At 44.7% G+C, this 23,630-nt stretch overlaps 1 protein-coding gene across 1 annotated transcript in view; it reads right to left on the reverse strand.

The window, feature by feature from the left end:
• Window positions 1-23,630, reverse strand: part of Efnb2 (ephrin B2) — a 42,751-nt gene extending 19,121 nt beyond the window's left edge. Inside the window, exons 1-2 of the mRNA XM_076872380.1 lie at window positions 23,334-23,630; window positions 2,191-2,474 (exon numbers count right to left, since the gene is read on the reverse strand). Of these exons, the coding sequence (XP_076728495.1) occupies window positions 2,191-2,474; window positions 23,334-23,455 (406 nt within the window). The 5' untranslated portion in view covers window positions 23,456-23,630. The remainder of the gene's footprint in view (window positions 1-2,190; window positions 2,475-23,333) is intronic.

The raw sequence follows: 23,630 nt of genomic DNA on the forward strand, positions 1-23,630 counted from the left end.
CTTCCAGGCCAATTTCTGAGCCTGGGCACTTACCAGCCCTGGGGCAGTCTCTCAACAGCCAACATTCAAACATCTCCTCCTTTTTGCAAATCTGCAACCCTCAATTCTGTTTAAGATTCTTTTATCTCAGTCCACCCCATGCTTTTGCACTGTAAATCACAATTCTAAGCAGAGTTTTGGAGGCCAGAGTAGCTCAGCTACCTGCAATGAACCTGCTAATGTGGCATAATGAGTTTCCAAAAAAAGAAAAATAAGGGATGCCATTATTGTGTAGATTATTATAATTATAAATTAAACTATGCTTCTAAATACAAATCTCTCATGCATTGATAAAAGCTAGTTATTAAATGCACTACATTAAGCAAAGAGATGTTGGTAAACCATTTATTTATTTGCATTTCTTGTGCAGTATTTCAGATTAAAGGTTAAGCCTTTAATGTTTACTGAAATCCCACTTGCACTCAGTGGGATCTTAGAATTCACAAAGCCATCTTTATGAAGCCATGAACTAAGATAAGAGGGAGAACGGGTGAGGGTCTGTTGGCTATCCTCCATGGCTGGGGCAACAGGCAGCCTCAGGCATAGGGACAGGCCTTCACCACCACGGAACATCAATCTAGTGCACCCACTGATCAGAGGCTGCCACTTCCCCTCTCTACCCCACAGGGGCAGAAACCTCTTCCTGAATTCATTGCAGGTCATTTTCACTATCAATGTTATGCTAGGCATTAGGATCCACTGAAAAAGTCTTTAAAAAAAAAAAAAAAAAAAAAAAAAAAAAAACAACACTGTTTAGCTTCCGAAAGTTTGGTTTTCATCTATTTTACCTTGTAACTATTGTGTATTGTCAAAGATTTCCCTATTATTTTGTACACTTTACCACCCCATCTGCTTTGTTTCATCTTGGAATGCTTTTATTTTCATTTTATGATAATTATTCCATTAAATACATAATTTACCACTTTCTCCTTTTCTTTGTTACTTATTCTTGGAAAGCTACTCTCCATGTATCAAGTTGGCTTCAAAAACAGGCTTTTAGTCTTTGTAGCATTTCGAAGCAACAGACAAGATAATTAGGCATCCATGACCACCTTTTTTTGAATTCCTAATGTAGTAAAACATACATATTATGGAGCACTGGATAAATATTCAGTGAATTATTGGTTCTGAGCTCTAAAGAAGCAGCTTGTAGATGGAGAAAGCCAGACCTTTAATCTGATCACCAAGCAGTAGGGGAGCCCAGCCAGCAGAGGCAGTTCCCTAATGAGCTAAAGTCTACGGAAACAAATGGAGAATTCCACTCAGTTAAGAGTATAATTTTAAACTGAAAATTTAAACTGAAAATTTAGGGAAAAATATTTCATTGCTTGAATCATGCACACAGCTGTCTGAGCCTCCCAGACTCCCCTCTGACAGAATCCAGAGGGGAGCAATCTGGGCTTGGTGCTAGCTCAGGGTGCACACAGTAGGCACATGTTCAGGGTGTCCTCATGGCTTTGGAACTCACAGCCTCACGAGTTTCCATCAGATATAATCCAAGAACTCTGTACCATCTATTCCTGAAACAATGTGTCAAGCTATTGTTATATTTATGGGGAAGGGAAGTAATTCAGTGAGAAAACTAGGTTTTGCTTTACCCTTCAAAATCTGATTTTAAGAAGTCCATGTATAATGGTGCTTAGTCTTGCAACCCTAAACCTTCCAACCTATGAGATCCATCTTCTCCAGGCTGACACCTTCATGCAGGAAGTGTATCATTATGCCACCATGTCCAATGCTGAATCCCTGACACAGAAGCACTGTCACCAGAACAAACACTGAATGGATGAATGAAGGGATGAATGGATGGGAGGATGGGTGGATGGAGAGAAAAGGCATCGCATAGATTTACCCATCAAAATCTCATTAGTGGTCCTTAAAAATGGTTTTGTCAGTAGGGCTGCTGAGTATATATTCATTTAATCCATTTATGTCAATACTGTTTTTCCCCCTTTGGGTATTTATATTTAATTAATACTGTTACTACAGGGTCCCAAATTCAATTAAAATTTCCTTGAAAAAGTGGACAACTCTTCAGCAAAGATTCTCACCCAACTATTTGCCACAATAATTTTAAGGAAACAAAAATTGATACAAACCTATTTAGCTTATCCTAATTTCTACAAAATAAGGGAACACAATTATACTTACATATAATGTAGTAATCTTTGTTCTTCTGAAATTCTAGACCCCAGAGATTAGGGCTGAATTCTTGAAACTTGATAGTAAATTTCACGTCTTGGTCTGGTCTGGCACAGTTGAGCAGAGGGGTATTTTCCTTCTTAATAGTGCATCTGTCTGCTTGGTCTTTATCAACCATATAAACTTTATAATATTCATACTGGCCAACAGTTTTAGAGTCCACTTTGGGGCAAATAATATCCAATTTGTCTCCTATCTGTGGGTATAGTACCAGTCCTTGTCCAGGTAGAAATCTAAAATATAAAAGAAAAGCCACTGAGTTGATAAAACTTAAACAGTATTAATGATATGTTAACATCAAGCCAGACACTGCCAATAATCCCAAATTGCAACTTCTTGGATCCACACTTTTACTTCCTGAAAGTCTCTTTGTTCATCAGATCATCATTGAGACTTTTTGTTTGGTTTGCAGGGCTGGGGCTGGGACCAGGGCTCCATGCATGCCGGACAAATGTATTTAGGAGCTAAGCTTCAAAAACCAAACAAGAAAGCAGACTCCTTCTAAATCACAGGGTCAGGCAGCCTGCTGACATTTCCAGGCCACCTCCTCCCTCAGAATATTTCAGTACTCCTTTGTGCAGCTTTACAATAACTTTTCCTCCAGGGTGAGTCAGACCTTCCCACCTGTTTGTTATTTTTTAACCATTGGCAATTTGGGTTTATTGGGCATGCCACAGAGATCTCATCCATTCCAGGGAACAGTGGGTGCACTAAGACTTTGTTGTCCTGTTGGTTTCCATTTGCTGTGGATGTTAATTAACAGACAAGTTTCATCAGGAATGTTTCAAATTACTTATCATAATTAGTCAGTCACAGATCAAACAATGGGTTTTTTTATTACACTGAACAAAAGAAATGTCTTACAAACCCATAAAAGATAACCAGAAATAATTAGTCCTACTATTGATTCACCTGCAAAATGAAGAGTCCTCTACTTGCAAGGATAACAACTTCAGTCCTTGCTCTGCATAGCTTCTCCCCTCCCCTGAGATGTATTTGCTCCAATTAATTCTTAGGGGCAAACCTTTAGAGCTAAGGCTACTGATACAATATCCCTGGTTGTACACACCTAAGAGTCTCCCTCCTTCCTTCCCTCGCTAGTCATGCTGCTGAAAGATCTTTCCTAATGGGGAGTTTCTCTGAGATACTGAAACAAGAGCTTCCTAATGAACATCCTGGTTCAAGTACTAACACTAACAACACACTCAGAAGTCCCAGGCACTTATAAGCAGCCAGGCCTGTGGGCTCATTAAGATATTAAAGCCTGGGAAAAAAACATTGCCTCAGAATCCTTCCAATACAAGGTTTTATTTAACCAGAGACGCCCACCAGCCACGATGTTGATGGGCCAGGATGCACCCACAGAGATAAAGCAAGGGGCACAGGCACCCCAAATTTCTAATCCACACTGAAGTAACTGTGTATGGTTTATGCTAATGAAGTATTCATTTTCTGAAGAGTACATCAGAGTGGCTATGAAGCAGCCATGTAATATAATTATATTACAGCTTTGTTTTTAGAAACCAATACTTTTATGGTAGGAAAAATGCAGGTTGCACTTGGTGGCTTGTCACTCTCTGGGGAATGTACAACCCCAAAGAGAGGGCTGTCCCCCCTGAATGTGGCACCTTTAGCTAGAACATATAACATTCATTCGTCCATTTATTTTTTTTTTAATATTTATTTTTAGGTGTAGATGGACACAACACAATGCCTTTATTTATTTATTTATTTATTTTATGTGGTGCTGAGGATCGAACCTGGGTCCCGCCCGTGCTAGGCAAGGGCTCTACCGCTGAGCCACAATCCCAGCCCTCATTCATCCATTAAAAAAAAAAAAAAAGTGGTGAACAGGAATCATCTAAGACAAAACCTTCCTACAAAGCAGAATTCAAAATTAGTACATCTGATAACAATGACAGACTCAAAACATCATGTGTGCACTGCTGAAGAACTCTCTGGAACTTCTGACCCGGTGTGCTCACCTCTCAGAGAGGCCTCTCTGTGCCTTCTAGGCTACGCCACAGCTCTCCTGAGACACTCTAACCTGGGGAGGGGTTGGAGGAAGGTGGGGTCCCCAGGCGCTTCCCCTCCTGCAGTCCCATTCCCTGTGAAGGGCTGCATCTGAGCGTTTGTGGAAGAGGATTTTTCGTTTTGTAACTGCCCTCCCCACAGGCCACTCAGTGACGCGTCCTGTGGTTAGAGAACAGGCCCAAGCCTGGCAGCAGGTGCAGGAAATTCCACGGGATCAGACGCTGTCCTTCTGATGCTCTGTCTTTATGCTGACTCCTCCACCTTTGCAGGACATCTCCACCGTTACAAAAACCAGGGCCCATGTCCTGCCTGGGGTTCCCACCCTGCTGGCACAGAGGGACACCGCGTGGGAGTGAGCGAGTGTCGGCACGAGCATTCCTAAGTAACCAGAGGAAGCCCAGGCCTGCTCCTACTCCGCAAAGTTCCGCGGCCAGGTCGGCCCACTTTAACCTTCTATCAACTGCCCAGGGCTTCCCGGGCTTAGAGGGCAGCTCCTTCCCAGCCCCGAGCAGCCCTGTTCTAGGTCAGCCTCCCTCCCCAGCTGTGCGCCTGCGCAGCTCTGGAGCCCATCACAGCCTGGCCAGCAGTCGGGACCCCTCCGTCCTGAGGATGCGCTCCTGCTGCAGTGAAGACCCCCGGAGGCTCCCTGCCCGCCCAGGAAGGCGCCTGCTCCGGACTCTTCTGCGGCTCACCAGGGCCCAGGGCAGCTCTTGCTGAGCTGGAGGCAGGTCAGCAGCCCACGGCGCAGGGGCTGGTGCAGCTTCCCGGACCTGGGCATCTTAGGCCATATTTTTCAGAAGGCACAAATCACATAAATATTTAATTGGCTCTTAACTCATTTTGCAAACAAGCTACACTTTCTTGACACAGAAGTTTTAATCCAGTGTATGCAGTCCAGCTTTGTCAAGGGCTGTGACCCATGGGACGTCCAATCAACATGACAGTGCAGGGGAGCAGGGGGGTGAGTTCAAACAAGCATCTCTGACACGCTCATATCAAACCCTGACAAAACCCATTGTCCCTAAAGCTCAAAAAAAAAGTTAATTACCTTTTGAGTATATTGTGGCAAAAAAGGGGCCGGGGCCTCCCAGAAACTGGGCCCTCCCCGAAGCCCTATTTCCTAAAGCAACAGGGTCTCAGTGAAGGGCACAGCAACCTACTCCTTGTCAGATGCTCTCAGAGAGAAGAGGTCCCGCCATCAAAACCTCACATTGCAGCTCCTGAGGGCAGAAGTCTGGCTCAACACTAAAGAGCAGCGGTGAATGTGGAGGTACTAGTTAGTTGAAGAAAAAGGGAAGTGAACCCACGGGGCCCACCATACACGCATGCAAGTGAAATCACGTGCGGCAGACTGCTTGCGGATCACAGGCCTGGTAGGGATTCCAAGAGGGAGCCACGTAGAGTTGGGGCAGGGTGTGCTGAGCACCAGGTGGGGTTTCCAAGCATGTCACCGAGGGCAGACTTCTGACCCTTTCTCTGTAGAAGAATGTGGATGAATCCTATGCAGCCTTCTAAAATTCCTCCCCATTTAAAATACAGGAATTAGCCACTTCCAAAGTCACTCATCACGACAACACGGCAGCTGTTGGGCACTTTCTGGTGGGTCGGCAGGGTCCACAGAGCTCGCACCACACACCCCAACCTGCAGAGCAAGGGGCAACACTGGCGCCAATGAACCCGGACAGGGAAAGCCTTACCCTCCACCATACAGTTCTCAGTGCATTTTGAACTGAAGTCCAAATCTGGTTTTGTGAGATACTTGTTTTTCTAAATTAAGCTTTTTATAGAAAGCCATGAAGCTAAGGAAAAATCAAGAGAAAACCAAGATGCACCGCAGGCCTTCAGCTCCCCACGGAGAGCTCCAGGGGACCTGGGGGCATGCACAGCACACACCGCTGTGCCTGAGCGGCTTCGTGGCACTCATCTGAGGCCCTGGCTCCTGCAGGCGGCCACCTGGTATCCTGCTTTGCCCCAGGAGGCCAAGAGCCAAAAGGAGAAGAAGAAATAGGCCGACCACATGGAATTTGTATTTTACATGCAATGTTACAGATGCATTCCAGACAATTCATGTAAACAGCAGATGGGAGATGAAAACCAAAAGGGGTGTTTCTTAATAATAATACCATTTTAAAAAATGGAACACAATGATTCCTATATGTTATAATCAGGTCAGTAAACAGTAATGTTTTTGAAGCTAAGGGATTTATATTTGGATTCTGTCAGTTATCATGTGTTGACTTGGAAAGTGTTAAAAAATTATATGGTGATGACAACTGGTTACCTTGAAATTACTACATGATTATTCCATGGTGGGTGTTAAATATAGATTTCTTTGGGTGAGCTAAGCTTCATCTTGAACCTAAGCCAGCTCAGTGAAACCCCCATAGTTACAGCTCACACCACAGAAGGAATGTAGCTCTGGTTAAGTCTTGCCCCAAACAGTGGTCACAGAGAGGTGCCATTTAATAATGTCTGTTCATTAATGTCTGTTCCAGGGTGCTTCACATCCTAGACTGGAGAGAGGGGGGAGCCAGGTGGGTCCCTCTCTGAGCCTGGTCACTTGAGGTCAGCATGGGCACCCTGTGGTGTGCATCCTCTTGTCCTGGGAACCTCAGAGCTGCTTCCTGGGCATCCAGCTTTCTCTGCAGGGAGCCAGGGGGGAGTACAGAGCTCATTTAGGCAACTCCTATGGTCTTCCCATGAATCATTTCCAAGCAAGACAATAGATGTCATGACTTTGAATCAGATATACAGACAATAGAATGTGGGAAAAAATGGAATCTCTAAAGTGGGGTTTCCAAAGCTAACATGCCTTAAAGTAAAATGACTTTTGATTTCAGCATCTATTTTTACCTTTGGATTACCTATTGAATTTAATTCAAGTTTTTAAAAGTTATTCGCCAAACTAGACTCTAATACTCCCACATGGAATACTTTGGATGATAAATCTAATAATCTAAATTAGACATTAATATTTAGTAATCTAAATTAGATCTCTAATAATTATTAGACATTTCAACTTCAGAGTACTAATTGTAAAAATTCTCACTGCCATTATGTGGCATAATATTTTTCAATGTTATAGATGAGAACAGAACAGAATTAATAATAAGGCAAGAGTAGGGTATTTTAATCAGGTGGAACCCAGGCTGGTTTAACACAGGGCACAAGGTACTGAAGGCACCATCAACGAGCCACTTGGGTTCAGAGGCCACCATGTATGAGTTCAGGGACAGGGTAGATCATCTTGCTTTGTGATGTAGGGTCAGGGTCCTTCTGTTGATCTCTACTGCACCCCCAGGTCTGAAGGGGGCCTGGAGTCAGATGGAGATAGCAGTCACCAGATCTCTTTCTGAATCCACTTAGTGCAACAGGAGGATCCATGAGAAGCCAGTAGATGAGACACCAAGGGACAGCTGTTCAGAGACCGTAATGTCACACCCTGCCCTTCTCCCGCCAGAGGACACTGTGCTGTCACTGCTCCCTTCATTTTGCCCCCTCCCACACTTCCATCGACCATGCAGAATGCACCTTGGGAGAGACAGCCCATGACTTATTTGGCCTGACCACCCAGGCTAACCTGGAAGAAAACCCACTAGTGGCCACTGATGCTGATGTAGTTCAGTAAATACTCATGAAGTTGAGTTGGGAGATGGCCTGGTGGGTCTCCTTCGAGAAATGGTGGATAAGTGGATGCAAATAACTGTAAGAATGTGCCAGAGTTACCACACAAACAAGGGTGAGTTCGTGTTGGTACTGAATGCAGAACTCTCAAGCTGACAAACGTTGAGATCAAAATAAAAAAGACACAGACAGGAATCACCAGTTTCTGCATCCAAACAAAGAACTAGGTCAGGTAAAGCATTGGTGCAGAAACAGCAGTGTTTGCAAGTGCTGGGGAAGGGCTTCTGTTCACACAGGGTCAGCTCAGGCCCAGAGCCACAGCTAATACCACACACAGAAAAATCTATTTAAATAAGATACTTCATATTTCCACATAATTAGGGCAGGTATCAAGCACACCAGGAATAAGGCCAGGCTACTCATGTAATACGACAATGCAAATCCTGCTCTACTTGCTGCTACAGGTGGAAATGAGTAAGTGGGGAGGTGGGAGGAGACCCCACAGGAAGTTTCTCTACCTGCAAATCACCAAGACTTGCACATGAATATACATTCTGTACTGCGGAGAGTTGATTTTATTTTCATTTCAAAATTATACCATTAGAGTGTGGTCAAGCATCTTGTAATGACATTTTAGTCAATAACGGGACCAAATATATGACAGTGGTCCCATCAGATTTCTGTCATCTAGTGACACTGCAGCATCCCCCCCCCCCCCCCCCCCCGGTGTGTAAACATGCAACAATGCTCAGGTGACAGAACCGCCTAGTGATTCTATGAGGCAATGCAGGGCTGATGGACTATCTCAGTGGAAAACATTTTACACATATGTAAAATGTGTGGCATGCTGTCCAGATTATTTTGCTGACTACACAGACTAATATATGCAGATGGTCACATGCGGGGCCTCTACCTGGGCTGCTGTTGGCTGTGGGATGCAGAGCTAAAGAGACTCTTAGGTTTCTTTGGTTTTCAAAGTTCTCTGCAATAAACACTCAAAGCTTTTGTATGCACATTGGAACATTACTTTTTAAGGTAAAACTTCAAACACCAAACAGTACTATCTTCTTGAACTAGCTCTCATAACTGATTTTTAAAAGACATGTCTAAAATATTGAAGGCTTGGAGACATTTTAACTTTTTGATGCAATTTCTTAGAGAGAAAATAAATTAAGTTATCATAGTCTTAACCATGGCCTATGCGATTAGTTTACAAGTCCACAAAAGCTGGAATAACAAACCTGTATTTTCCAACAAATGAAGAATAAGGGATAGAAGCAATTTATGCTTAATCACTGAGCGCCACAAATCTGGACATGGGCTTCTATTTCAAGGAGCCCGAATCCTTCCTAATTTTACAAACAGGTTCACCCTAGCAGTTAGCAAACCTGAAACCAATACTAGCTTTATTCCCAAGCCAGTGTTCTGCATAAAGTATGCTGTGAATTTACCACATTTTGGAAAATGTACTTTTTCCTTACAAATGCTTTCATTTTTGCTTTAAGTAAATGTCAAAGACTACCAGGAAGAAGGAAAACCAGAGTATGAATTGGTTTGTCTGAAATCTGAACAAGGACATGTCCTTCAATCTAGCTGTGGTTGGTGGGTCCTTCTAGTCAGTCCCACTCGGGTGGCATGATGCTCAAGAGATGTCCAGCACTTCTGGCCTTCTGCATCTATCTGGGGCTAGAAGAGCTTAACACAAAAGATGGGGTTCCTTTCCTGATTGCTCTGCGCACCAGGGAACACAAATACTCTCAAGGAATGGCGTTGCTCGTGAATTTGACGGCGCGTCATAAACAGGTGGAATCTTGGGTGTTTCGTTTCTTTCATTTAAGAGTGCTGTCACAGCTTATTAAGATTTCCTAGAAATGCCCCAAACAGAGTTCTGTTATAAGATGAATCAGTGAAAGTGGGGCCCAAGGAAGACATCTTCCGTAGGAAATACCGGGGAAACATTTCCCCTCTTTTGTGGAAAGCACTTTACTGCCCCCTTTTGCACTTTAACTTCAGAACAAATTTCCACGCAGACTTCTCCTGAAACCAGAGCAGCTGTGGGGTGCAGCTACTGGGTGTCGGGTTCACACAGACCCGGGCTACCAGACACCACTGCTCAGAGTAACAAGTAATTACCTTGAAACTTCAGGCGAGCACACCACTGTCTTCTCGGTGGCTTTGACCTCCAAGAAGTAAGGCAGTCATGGAGGCTTTAGTCAACACTTTCTGCTTTAATTCATGTGGGTATGTGTTGGAACAATTGCCTGTTTTCACAGGTGCCCCTTCTTTCACAGTTTTCTAAAACAAATATCATCTGCAACATGAACCTGATTTAGCCAAGGACAAGGGAAGGGGCCCCAGAGCAGCCTATACAATTGGGGACATTAAAGTGTTATAAAGGGGAGAGCAGGAGTGGGGTGTACATTTCAGACTTCACACCAACCACAAGCAAAACCTTTTCAAGAAAAGAAAGATGAGAAGCCCAGAAATTCAAAAGCCTGGTGAGCCCACAGGCACACAACCAGTTCAGCCACTCTCCCAGGTGAGGCGCACCCGGCCTCCTCATCCACCACGCACTTGGGAAAAAGGAATTAAACTAGAGTCCAAAGGTAAGTTTTACTTATCAGAATCTAATTTGCAGCGACAGAGCTGGAGGACCCACTTCTTGGCCCAGTGACCTCAACTTGCATCTGACAGGGTCTGTGTGTGCTGTGGTGGGCACTTTTATTTAAACTTATCCATTTCTCTCTGTCAGTCTACAGTTACCAACGACTCCAAATAATATTAAATTTCACAGCTCACAGTGCTGCACAATTGAATGAAAACTGACTCCTTTAGATGTTAATCTTGTTTTTTATTTATGACATAATGCTCAAAACACTGGTGGCTAAAGTAAATTTTGTTTTAAAATGCTCGAAGACAATATTCTTATGGTTTAAACCATTTTTCAGGAAAATAACATAAGCATTTACTGCATTTTTATCCTTGCTGTGATTTTCACTGTCATAAAAACCTCCAGTTCACAGAGGGGAACGCCTATTGCAAGCTGAACCTGAGAATATATGCATTAATCACCTGCAAGTCATATTTCAAGTGTGTGATGCATAGATAGATGTCTCTTCACAAGTTCAGAGGCTAGTCAAATTTCTGCCCTGAAGTTAAAAATAAAAATCAACAACTGATCTCAAATCAAAACCAAGTTTTATTTGTGTAGTTAACTAAAAACTACACCCAACTTTAAAAAAAAAAAAATCACTTAAGAGCTCTATAGCTAGAGCAGGCAAAATGTGGGGGTTTCAGAGTGACGCTGGGACACTGGGAGATGAGGTGGGAAGTGGGAGTGGAGTGACCTCCGAAGCAACCCTGTCCTGCTGGCTTCTCCACCACGTGGCTGCATGATTGAAACTAGGATTTCATAACTCAAGAGACACTGCAGGCTTCTTTCCCAGCCATAATTTGTTTGCACCTGTATGGTCTTGTTCCCAGCCAGGCTTTCAGCAACAGGCCATAAAGGAAGGTGGAACCTGTGTTATTTATAGGTGAGGCACCAGAGAGGAAAATGGCTCTCATCAAGAAAGACACTCAAAGGGCACTTCCAGCTGGCTGGCTGTTGTCTCAGACACAAGTGCTCAGGTCTGTCTGCTCATGTACCTGGGAGAGAGAAAGTCAAAGGTGAAAGCCACATGTGAATCAGATGGTCCATGGTGGGGTACGGGGTGAAGGTGAGCGGCATCACACGCAGCCTGGGCTGCTGCACCTTTTCTCCAGCCCTGTCCCAACATCCCCACCACCTTGATTTTTTTGTTCTTGAAATTCTAATAATTTTGTTAGGTAGAAAAAATTCACTCATGCCTTACTAAGATGAGACCTCTCCCTTTGGGGAGAAGGGTTCCTGCTGCCTCCCACTGGCAGAAGCCCCTCACCCCCAAAAAAAGACTGGGTGCTCAGGAGGTACCTGTGCAGTTAAACAATGAATAAATGACTCAGATAAAGAGCAGGTCAAGCGCTCCCAGGTCTCTCTCAGTGAGGAGGGACTCTCCTTGCAATCACAAATAAGCCCAGCAACACAGTTTGTAAGGTTGTGTGCAACCGCTTTACAAGCCGCTAAATGGCCGCCTCCCAGACACTTCCTCCTTCCCGGGCTCCAGGATGGGTCAGGTACAGGTTGGTTGTGGGTGTGCGACAGGAGACACCTTTGTGCATCTCTCATTCTTTGTCACAGCCCATGGGGCAGGGGAAGAAGGAAGCAAAGAGAAAGCGGTTGCAGAACTGTTCACCTCAGGCAGGAGTGAAGCTGGACTGGTCACCAAAACTAGGCACCTTAGAAACGAAGGGTGCTCCTCTGTGTCCACTGCAGCTCTGGGCACTATAGTTTATGTTCCTGCTCAGTCACCACAAACAGCCTGGAGTTACTTTAACCAAAATATAAATGCACTTCAGTGTTAAATACTGTGAGTTATTTAAAGAGTCTGCTACTGAACTAAACAGAAGTAAATTGGACAAGGAGAAGGTAAGAGGATCCAGCAGGCCCTAAGTTCTAAAGGAAGTGACGCTGTGGTCCCCAGAGACCTCTGGTCACTGCGGGATCTTGCAGGCAAGCAGATGAGGAGCGGGGCGAAAGTGCAAACCCAGAGGCGCCACTCTGAAGTCAAGAGAACCCCAGGCCCACCGGTATTCACCGCCTGGCTTCCTTAAACAAACTGCTCCAAACTTGCAGAACATCAAAAGCCAGATGGGCCGCACTGAATGAATCCACAGGCAAGAAGCCAGATTCCCAGTTTGCTGTAGAAATAGGCCTCGACTTGATTCGAGTCTTCTCAGCTCTGACAAGCTGGAAGCTGGCACAGATCCCAAAATCCAAAATAAAATGGCATTTAATTGTGACTAGACTCTAAAAAAGATGTCATACTATCTCCTTAGCTTGATCCACACACTCAGCATCTAACCCAACACAACTCTCCTCAAAAATCTGACCTCTTTTTCTCCCAGCAAGAATCGATCAATTATTTAAATTTTTAAGAGGAAAATGTTAAAAGTCAAAGGAACAATACTGAATAAATGCATTGGTGTCATACTCTGTAAAAACTGCCTCGTCACCCTTTAAATGAGCTGATGATTATTCTGCTTCCAGTGGTGTGACTCATTATATCAAAGATTCAAAGGAGCCATTCAGAGTTACATGTCCAGCATGAGAAAGGGACTCCAAGTCAACCTGGGCAATGAAGAGTCACATCCAACACATCCTCTTCGCCAACCTGCACACACACTGCTTTGAGCAAATGCATGTTCAGTTGCCCAGTAACTAACGAGGTGAGGCCAGGGATTGAGAGGAGGGATCCGGGCACCAGAGGACCTGGTTCCAAGCCACTTCTCAGCTACACATGACTTTGGCCTCAGTTTCCACACTGGTATAAAAGGGATAAGAACACTTCCTTCAGGTGGTGTGCTCTGAAGGGTTAACGAGTGTGTGTCCAGCAGTTGGAATAGAGCTGGCCCCTGTGAGCGCTGTGTACCACTGAGATGGACAACCACGTCATCATGAGAAATATCATAGTATCAATGCAAAAAATGCTACCCCTGCCCTTCGCAGCCTCACTCAACGACCCAATCTCCTACTGCACCCTTTCCTAGAAGATACAAAACAGATTGGGACAAAGCCGCCATTGTGAGTGTGTAGCTGAACAGCGGAACAAGTGTCCAGAGTCCTAAATGTTCTAAAAAGCACAGAGGTCATGGAAGCAGAAGTGCTCAACTTGGTAGGAGACAGGAAATAAAAGGGGCAGGACACCTTAAAGTAGAAGGGGGATAGTGAACAAAATATCATATGACATCAGACAGTTTGCAAGGAGGAAGTCCTAAGTTATAGTCTTTATTAAAGAAGTATTCTCATTTTTTCTTTGGCATGAGAAAGGCAAACTGAACTATAGATAGGCACACAGTAGATTTTCAATTAATTTTTAATAATAGCTGACATTTACTACTGGCTCATTGTTCCAAGCACAGCACTAGGCTCTTTAAACACATTTCATTTTACCACAATCTTAGTACTCTTTATTCAGTTCTATTATATTATTGCTCCTATTTGGGGGATGGGGCAACTGAGCAACATGGGGGTCCTTATGCCAAGTTACACAGCTCCTGGGCAGCTCACCTGGGACTGACTGGTTCACAGAGGTGAATTCCCAACAGATGCTCTTCACCAGGCTAACACACCCCTCTGTCCTTGCTAAAATGAAGTGCCTCACCTGGCCAGGATCACCTTGTTCTGAAAAGCAGCGTACACTGATAGTCCTCACATTACAGAGGTAGCTGAAATCAGTGGGCTAGCCATCCCACAGGGACTATCTGTTCTATCTGTGGGATTTGCCTTTTTGCTGTGGCCAGACGTATGAAATAATGGGGCGTGTTTACAGGTGGACACTTGACAGACGGGCACTGCCCTGTGCTGAAGCAGTGCTACCTCTCTGGGCTTGCTTACCGTCCTCCGTTTCAGCAGGCTACTGCAACTTTACTTGGAGTTGCCCTGTCTTTCAAGACTCAAGTGTCTCCTCCCCTGGGCTGCTGCCTTGTCCCCTACTCCAGGGTGGCCACCTTCTCTTCTTCCTCTGCACTCCCTGAACACGATGAGGTCCTGGCTCCCTAATGTGGAATGTGCCTGTGTCTACCTGGATTTCTCTCAGGTTCTTCACCCGAGAATCAATGAACTCTCCTCCATCAATGGTCTAGATCCTTCATGCCTCCTAACGCAAGAAAGGGGCCACAGAGCAGCAAGGCAGGGAACACAAATTCCCTCAGAGATCCTCAAACAGGCGTTCAAGTTAGGATAACTCAACGTTGAGTCTTTTTCCCTGAAGAACTGACGGAGGACGATGCTTCTCCAAGTACAGTCTAGAGCAGCAGCCACTGCACCCCTGGGAGCTTGCTGGAAATATAAATTTCCCAGTCCCACCTTGGACCTCAGGGATGAAGACCTCTGGGGGCATCACCTGTGCAGGTGATTCTAGGGCCCTGAAGCCCAGGCAGGGTCTGGAAGGTAGATCTCTAGTAGTAGCTAGACAAGCTGAGCAGCCATCCATACAAGACTGGGCTGTATCTGTCCAGCCCATGAATGCTTCCTGGATGGAAATGCTGGCTGAATAGGGGACTGTTGAAATGAAGCCATGTCTATCCCTGACTTTTCACCCAGGAAAAGTGGAAGAGAGTCTGCATTAGGAACGGGGACCTGCGGTGTATACTGTTCTTCCTGTACCCGAGGTACTTAACTACGAGTGCCATGAGAGTACAGAGGAAAGGTTTAAAGAAATCACTTTTGATCTACACCTTGAAGGAAGGGAGAGAACACATCTAGGAGAAACCTTGAATTTTGCTGGATAGTCCTAACGATGATGTGTTTTCCCATGGGGGAGATTCAAAACTTAAGAGTTTGTTTTAGTCTAAAGTGTACCCAGAATATAGCTCTGAAAATTAAGTAAAAAGGGACGTTTCCCCACTTCTTCTGAAGTCAGAGACATTCTGAGGTGGACAAGAACATGGCCTGCCCAGCTGCAATCACTCATTAGGCGATTGTGATTCAGCTTAAACAAGCTTAAGTGGTGACCGTGAGTAAGGACTGAAATGCAGAAGCATCTTTTTCAGGTGGAGCAAGTACGCTGGCTCAGGTTCCTCAGCTACGAGGAGCAGCTGGAAGAGGTCATTTGAAAGACATAGAATTTGAAAGTCAGAAATTCTGTGATATGCTCACAGAGAGGTGCCCTGCAAGGAACAGCAGGCCACTAGACAGGCAATAGCAAGCCGCCCCAAACACATACACCCGCCAAACAAGGTGAGGCCTCAGACCCACCTATAATCCCTCACTGCCCCACAATACACTGACCCTAGAGCCTCAAAAATCTATGTAGTTCTCATACTTATTCTGGGGTGATACAGGAGTGATCTGCATGAAAAGCACAGATCAATACCTTAGTGGCAAACAGGGACTTCAGTAGACAGTATTGGAAGAGTCATACAAATAATGTAATTAAAATTTTATGCAACTGAATTTAAAAAGAGAAAACAAACTCGATTGTTTAATGGCTCTATATAAAGTCTACTTTTAGTACCAAAGCAAAGGATGTTTTCCAACTGTGGCGGAACACCAGTGGCTCGTTCTCAGAATTCTGCACATGCCCCCGTGGAGTGGTTTGAACACTTGTGCACACGTGCCTTACAGAGGGGAAAGAGAGAACTATCCGTACTTCACTACTACCCATTCCCTCTTCATATTTTGTTCAGAGAATTACTCAAGGAAGAAACAACTTGGCTTTTGTTTGTAACAGAGCTTTTTCCTAGTATTTCTTGAAATTATTATTTGAACTCAGCACGTATGCACTCACCGCAGAACGCTCTGGCCTAGAATTACGTATCTGAACTTATACATAGAAAGGAAAATATCTGAATAGCTTAGAGTCACTGCTGAGTCTCTGCTGGAGCCACACAACCAGGCTCCCCTGGCCATCGGCCTGCAGGGAAACAGGCGCACCTGCTCACCCACTTTCTCTCATGGGCTAGACCCAGCACCCTCACACATCATACTTGAGAAATATGTTCACAAGGCACAGCACAGAGCTGACTGTGGACGGCAGTTAGTAAACAAATGGCAGCGCTTTCCTGCATCGTTTCTTTAATCACTTTAACCCTCTGTGTAATAGAAAGCTGGAGGCCAGGGCAATTCAGCCTCTCCTTTTGTCATTTGCCTGCCATAAATATGCACCAGCCTGCATCTGAAAAGCTGAAGGCGGCTGCAAGCTTGCTGGACATTTATCATGCTCTGTTCCCTGCTAACAAGCAAATACTTTAGTTGAATGGGCCATTAGCAATCATTGTCAAATGGAGAATGCAAGGTGCTAGGATGTGACCAGCTTGTAAATTAGGGGGTGTCCCTTCTCTTTGATGAATCTAGACAAATGAGATGGACCTTTTGATATAGATTACTGAATTAAGTTAGAAAGGAAGGTAAAGTAGGTACTGGGTATAGGAGATCTGTGCACAAGCATTTAAAAATGTTTTTAGTCTATGAAAGCTACTTAGTAATAACTATAGTAATTCTCATAGTGATGAGAAGACAGCAGCAAATGTAACGTCTCTGTAGCCGCACATATAAAGTCAAGTCAGCAGTCTGAGAACTAGGAACAAAGTTAACTAAATGGGTCTAAAGTAGAATATTTAGGATTTAGAGACAGTCTTTATCAGACACCCACAGAAGCAAAAGTCTAGAAGGCCTCAGGCTGCTGTAAATAAACAGCCCTTTGTAAAAACACACCCAAGATCCACTCCACTAAGACAGACAGACCTGGGGGTGGCAGTCTGTAGTACTTCCAGAGTCTTAGAGTTCCTGAAGAGATGCTGACACTTTTCTCTAATGCCAAATGGGAGGCAATAAAGCCAATATTTCCTTTCTGGCTTGACCCAACCGTGGATGTCACTCTGCATGTCACACAATCATGGAACCCATGGTTTGTCTTGTTTAATGACTAAAGTGGCAGTGTGGCAGCAAAGACAAAAAGCCCAGCCCACTTGCCAAGCTGCTCAGGACAGAGGGGGAAAAGAATCAAGAGTGCAGAGAGTTTTGTTTTTAATTTAAAAGTTGGGCAACACTGTCCTTTTTATAATAGTGTAATTTACACCAAGGACCATATCCCATCCAGCTCAAAAGTGACAATACACATTTTCTAGATAGAGTTCACAGTTTTTGACATCTGAGATGTATTAATTTGAATTTAAACTAAATCCCTACTTTAAAAGATGTCTCAGCCATTTCTTTACCAGGGTGCAGAGAGACAAACTCCCAGATGCGCTGCTGCGAGAAAGAGGGGCCAAGGGCTGTGTTGACGTGTGCCTCTCTGAGAGATGGCAGCATCAAAAGGCCTCTGTTTTCTTTTCAGATAACCCAGCCCTACCTATCCCTCCTGGTCTCCACTGCTGCCCAGCAGGGCCCTGCCTGAAGCCCCAATAGATGAAGGCGAGGACCAACTGCGAAGTGCGGCTAATCCTTCAGGATGGCTGGGCTGCCAGGCCAGGAGTTAAGAAGGAAAATCTTCCAGGCCCTAACGACTGCAGTGATCTGAAGTTTTAATCAGCCCCAATCTCAATCTATAAAAAAAGGCAGTCAATGAAACCTACCTTGGCCATATTATCCTCCACCAATGAGCAAGAACTGAGCAGCTTTTCTTTGCGGCTCCAGCCACCCCAGACCACAAGCGGAGCTTTCATAGTTTGTAATCCCAGTTTCCAAGTCTGTGTGGCTCTCACATAATACCCAACAGCCCCAAGCAAGGGCCTGCGCTCTGCACCCTTTCAGAGACGTGTCATTTCTAACATCAAGCTCATCTATATGTTGCCATGGCTTCCCCTTTATCTGCCTTTACATCTCATGAACTGCATGGATTTACCACATTATTTTTATCTGAAAGACAGAAAATGGTGGTTTTATTGCCATACAATCAGATTACTGCTGCTAGTTTCTCTAGGCCTTTTTACCATACTTCAATCAAAAGGGATCAGTTTCTTTATGCTCTGCCCTTGATTTACATTACATCTGTAAAGACCTAGTCTGGGTTGTAATCCCCTTATTAACTATGACCAGGGTTGATTTGCCTAAAAATAAAAGCAAATTGTGTCAGACCCTTTCACTTTGTTTTTGATTCGGAACTACAAAATGGATTACTAAAGAAATCTTCAGAGTTCACACGGCTGGGACAGTGCTGAATTTAAAATGAGAATTAAACAAGTTAAACAGGGGAGCCATGTCAACGGCTTCCATTTTCCATCATGGGAGAAGGGCTGAATTGCTGATGTCTTTGTATTCTTTGGCTTTATAGAGACAATGAAGCCACAGGAGTTTTTCCAAGCTGTTCGGAACATGTCCCATTTGCTATCCTTCCTTCTTTGCTGTTCTTATTTCTCCCCCAGCTCCATTCTAATTCCCCCCTTGAAGGGAAGGGGGGCAGCTCTTCCCTGAAAGAGCTAATTCCTGACTAGGAGCTTATAGTTCTATGGGTCCTGCATATTTTAATCAAAATATTTTAAACAGTTGAACACTCCTCTTTAAGGCTCTCCTCCACCACACAAAGGGTGAGCTCATAAGCAAATCTATGTAGATGTATAATAAGTGACCTGAAAAACAGGTTCTTTATGTCAGCAGCAAAAGAAGGCAGAGATTAGGCAAGACATGAGGACCATTTTAATCATCTTTCCTACAAGAGCACTTCTTTTTGTCCAATTTGCAATTAAATGTTTTAAGAGAAAAAAAAAATTCTATAAAATGTTAAAGAAAATCTTTCCTAAGAAATGTTTTCATTGGGGTCTACCATCTGTATTTCCTTCTCTCTGCCACTCCCATTGCTGTGACGCACCACCGCAGTCACATTAGGTGGGCTCACTGTGAAATGTAGCTCCCAGTTAGGTGTCATATGAAGTTCTGGAAGCGACCTGAAATATTCAGTGCAAGGCAAGATGGCAAGATTTAGTTGCTCCATTGACAACGTCCCTCTGAAGGCAGTTATGCTGCTGATCCACCAGGCAGGGGGGTTAGCTCAGTAAGTGCACACACAGGAGGATTGGGGTAGTTAATATAAATATACAATTGCTGACTCTACCGGCAAACCAAGCATTCCAACATGTAGTTTTAGGATGTCTCCAGGTGATAGCTAATTCACCTGAACTCATACTTTATTTAGCTCAAGGGTCAGAAACGTAAAGGAATGTTGGCGTCATTTGCATTTCTTTGCATCAGTAGGACAAGTGTCAACAGCTATGCTTTTGTGAAAGGTTTAGAACCAAGTACTTAACAAACCATCTTAACCTCCAGCTTCTGTTTCAGAGGCTGGAAGCTGTAATTGTTGAGGTTAAAAAGTGCAGTCCCGAGACACATGATTCCCAAATAAATTCTCATCTGAATAGAAGGCTACCAACCATGTTGTAAGATATCGCTTTAGTTCTGTCTTTGTGCTCGGCCTGGCTCAGTTGTCCTGTGAAACAACGACAGTCCATTACCTACAGTTTATCATCCTGACAAAACGTGAGGAATGTGGATGTGAAAGCACTCACAATTCCACCCCTGGTGCTTTGTGCTTTTTTCTCTCTATATCAAAACCGACAAGATTAACCCACACGCAAACTGTGGAGCATAGTTCAAGGGGCTATTCAATCAGTGCTGAATGTGCATTTGTTTACCTACAAAAATAAGAATTTCAGACACAATGGAAGGCAGGCTGGCGTATATATGTTATTGAATGGGCTGTTTAAACAGCACAATCCATTGTAGTTTATTTTATCAATCTGGCAGCTCTGTATTTATTCAGAGCCTGACTGGGGTGAGGCCCGTGTATTATAGGTTATCTGGATATTATCCAGCCATTCTTTTGTATCAAGTCAATCAATATCAGGAATTCAGCATTATGTAGAAGGAAAATTAATGAGAAAAGCAAATGCTTTATTAAGTAACTAGTTTGTGATGCATAGGGAATAGCAACTCTAGACATAATAAATTAATCTTCTACTGAAATTTGCAACAATGTAATTCATTCTAGAATACCATACCAGTATAGGTTTGCTCACCTTAAAGTGAAATTGATTTTTTTAAAAACCAACTATTTTATTTTAGCAAAAAGAAAAAATTTCCACTGAAATATTAATTAAAAATGGAAGCTAGGTTTTGCTGTTCTCCCAATTAAAAAAAAAAAAAAAAGTTGAAAGGATCTAAATGTTACCAGAACCTATTGATGCCATGTGAATAATCTAACAGGCAGCCACTAATGTTTCAGTACACAGAACTTCTTTTGATTATTACAGAAACTCTCAGGATGGAAGCAGAGACAATGTTATTAAAGTAGTTATGGAGACGCTGAATTTGCAAAGGGTTTTCTGGACCTGTATGCAAACAGCTGTTGTCTGCTCCCTGGGTGTACAACCTGCTAAAAACTGACCTCCAAATGAAACAAATCTAATTGCTGATGGTTGCTTCGTTATAAATGAATTATTTCACAGTTCAGATACAGTGATATGAAACTTGGATGCCTTTGATTACCTTGTGCTATATTATATTTACTGCTTGAAACTTTTCCCTGGAAATAAAAATGCAACTTCTCCAAGTGAAGCAAGTCCCTGGCACCATGGTGAGTTTATACAGCCTCAAACTCAAGAATGGCTCTTTCATATTGTCCCCCAGGAAGATATCTTTCTGGTCTTTCAAGCTAGCATTCAGTTGCATACTTTCCAAAAGTAGATCTTTTTCAGAGAAACCTTATCCAGTCCTCCAGGCAAGCCATTATCCAGGGATTTAGAAAGAAATCTCACTTCGGAGGACTGGGAGCAATCACACCCACGCAGCAGCAGCAGCAGCAGCTCAGGGAGGTGGCTTCTCCAAAACGCAGGCCCCTAGCAGGTCTCCCAGTCTGTGGCCACAGCTCGGAAAAATAGACTTAAAGCTCAGGCCGGGGAGTTAATATCAGTCACCTTCCTCCTCCTACATATTGAGAAAATATTACCATTTCAACCTTGGGTGGGAATAATCCTTGTCCCCCCCGCTCAGTAGGCATTTCTAAACCTTCTCCCAGATACACACAAACTGTTGGTTAATAATAACACAAAGATACTGAGAGCTGACCGCTGAAGGAGTTAAGTGTAATTTTTCAACTCGACTTAAATATATTAAATGCGGATGGAAAGAAAGAAAAAGAATCAGCCCCAAAGAGAGCCCTGAGTGAAAGTGGAAAGTGGAGCGGAGCAGGCGGCCTGGGGGAGGGGCGCGGCCGACCCGCGAGCATTCGGCATGGAAGAGTGACCTCTGTAGGCGCAGAGCGAGCAGGGCCGGGCCGCGCCCGGACTCGGGCCGCTACTGCACGCAGGTCCCAGCCAGGCGCCTTCCGGCACCACCTGGTGCCTCAGGATTCGTTCTCCTGGTAAAGATGCCACCGCCAGTACAGCAAATGTCATATCTTACTTTAAAAAATTAAAACCAAAACTATACAAGGTCAGACTACATGGAAGGAGGCTGCATTAAGCAACTTTTAAATATGAGCAGTGTTTGAAAGTACCATCCATCGAACAGCGGGCAAGAAATTTCAGTTTAAAGCTAGTTATAAATGTAATGTTTTGCCCATTTAGTGGGAGCATTTGTGGCTAACATGTTGGCAATTCGAAATTCACCTTTTCAAAGAGAGAGGATACATTTCTTTAATAAAGATGTAATTTCTAAATCAATCTCCTTTCTCTTTACTCCTGATTCCATGCACCACTTGCACAACTTCAAATACGCCATTGATTGTGCTTCTGATTTCAAATATTTTCTCCAGAAACTAGGCAATGTCTCCATACTTTCCCCAAGTTTCCCAGGGCTAAAATTCCAAGATTCTATAAAACACTTTTTGGCTTTGATTCGAAATATATCCCGAGAATGAGGTGTTATGCAGCACCGAATGCACAGATGACTGCGAGTGTAGTCACATATATATATGGAGGGAATGCATTTTCTAAATTCTGAATATACCCTGATAGCTCAAACTGAAAGTTACTCTCCACAGGCCTGATTTTCTCTAGGCTGTGTTTGATAAAAGCCAAATCTGATCCAAAGAATCCTATTTCGACCCAGGGCCTCTAAAGGCGAAGGCTTCTGGAGAAGTGTCGACTGGGCAGGGCCCTAAGCTTTTGCAGCAAATGCGAAATTAAGCCGGCTACTGGGACCTCGCAGAGTTCTGGGCCATCGGTATATATAAACGAAGGGAGAAGCTGACGTGCGAAGGGCCCTCTGGGACAAATCTAAGGCCCCTCTCCCCAGGCGGAAAAGAGAGGGCTCGCTGCCTGAGTTCTCCTGCGGAGCAAGAGAACTCCCCCCGCACCCTCGGGCTGCTAGTGGGGAGCCGAGGCACGGGGCTCCTGGACGCTGTGGTAAGCTCAGCAACCCCGTCTTCCCTCTCCAAGGCTGTAATCCTCTGCCCCAGACCCACAGGCCCCTTTGCCCGCCAGCCCGCCAGCCCGCCAGCCCGGGCCCGCAGCGCCAGCGCTTCTTGCAAGCGCAGCATCTCCGCCGGTCTCCGGAGCCCGCCAGTCGCAGCGGTTGGTCTGCCCTGTTTGTGGACACTTCCTTCGTCCTCGAAAAGAAGTGAGTCAGGTATCGCCATCCGACACTTTCCCGGACGTGCCACCTGAGCCGCCAGGGGCTTTTAGCACCCTGAAGCGTTTAGGAGAGGAAAAGAGGGAGAATGCGCCTTTTGGAGACGGCGCTCGGGCTGAAAAGCACAGCTAGTCTCCACCTAGTGAAATGTGGCAGGGTGGGTGTGGGGAACAGGAGCCCCGGGTTCCAGATACAAGCTCCGAGGCTCAGTGGGCCCACCCCTCCTCCCGCCGGGAGGGCGCAGCGGACCCCGGGAAGGGAATCGAGGGGGATCGCGGACGCCACTTACTTGGAGTTCGAGGAATTCCAATAGATAGGCTCTAAAACTATCGATCTGGAAATTGCAGTTCTGCATAAAACCATCAAAACTCCCCAGCAGTACTTCCACACGGAGTCCCTTCTCGTGGCCATGGCCAAGCCGCTCCCAGCTCCGCGCACTCCTGACGCGAAGAGACAGGATTCGGGGCGGGATCCCCAATTTTCCGGGGTAGACGAGAAGGAAGACCACAAGCGCCTGGAGGCAGCTCCGGGGCGCGCCGAGCAGCTCCAACAGTCGCCGAGGCCAGATGCGCTTGCCCTCCGAGGC

This window comes from Callospermophilus lateralis, chromosome 12 (genome assembly GCF_048772815.1).
Source record: "Callospermophilus lateralis isolate mCalLat2 chromosome 12, mCalLat2.hap1, whole genome shotgun sequence".
Classification (NCBI taxonomy): Eukaryota; Metazoa; Chordata; class Mammalia; order Rodentia; family Sciuridae; genus Callospermophilus; species Callospermophilus lateralis.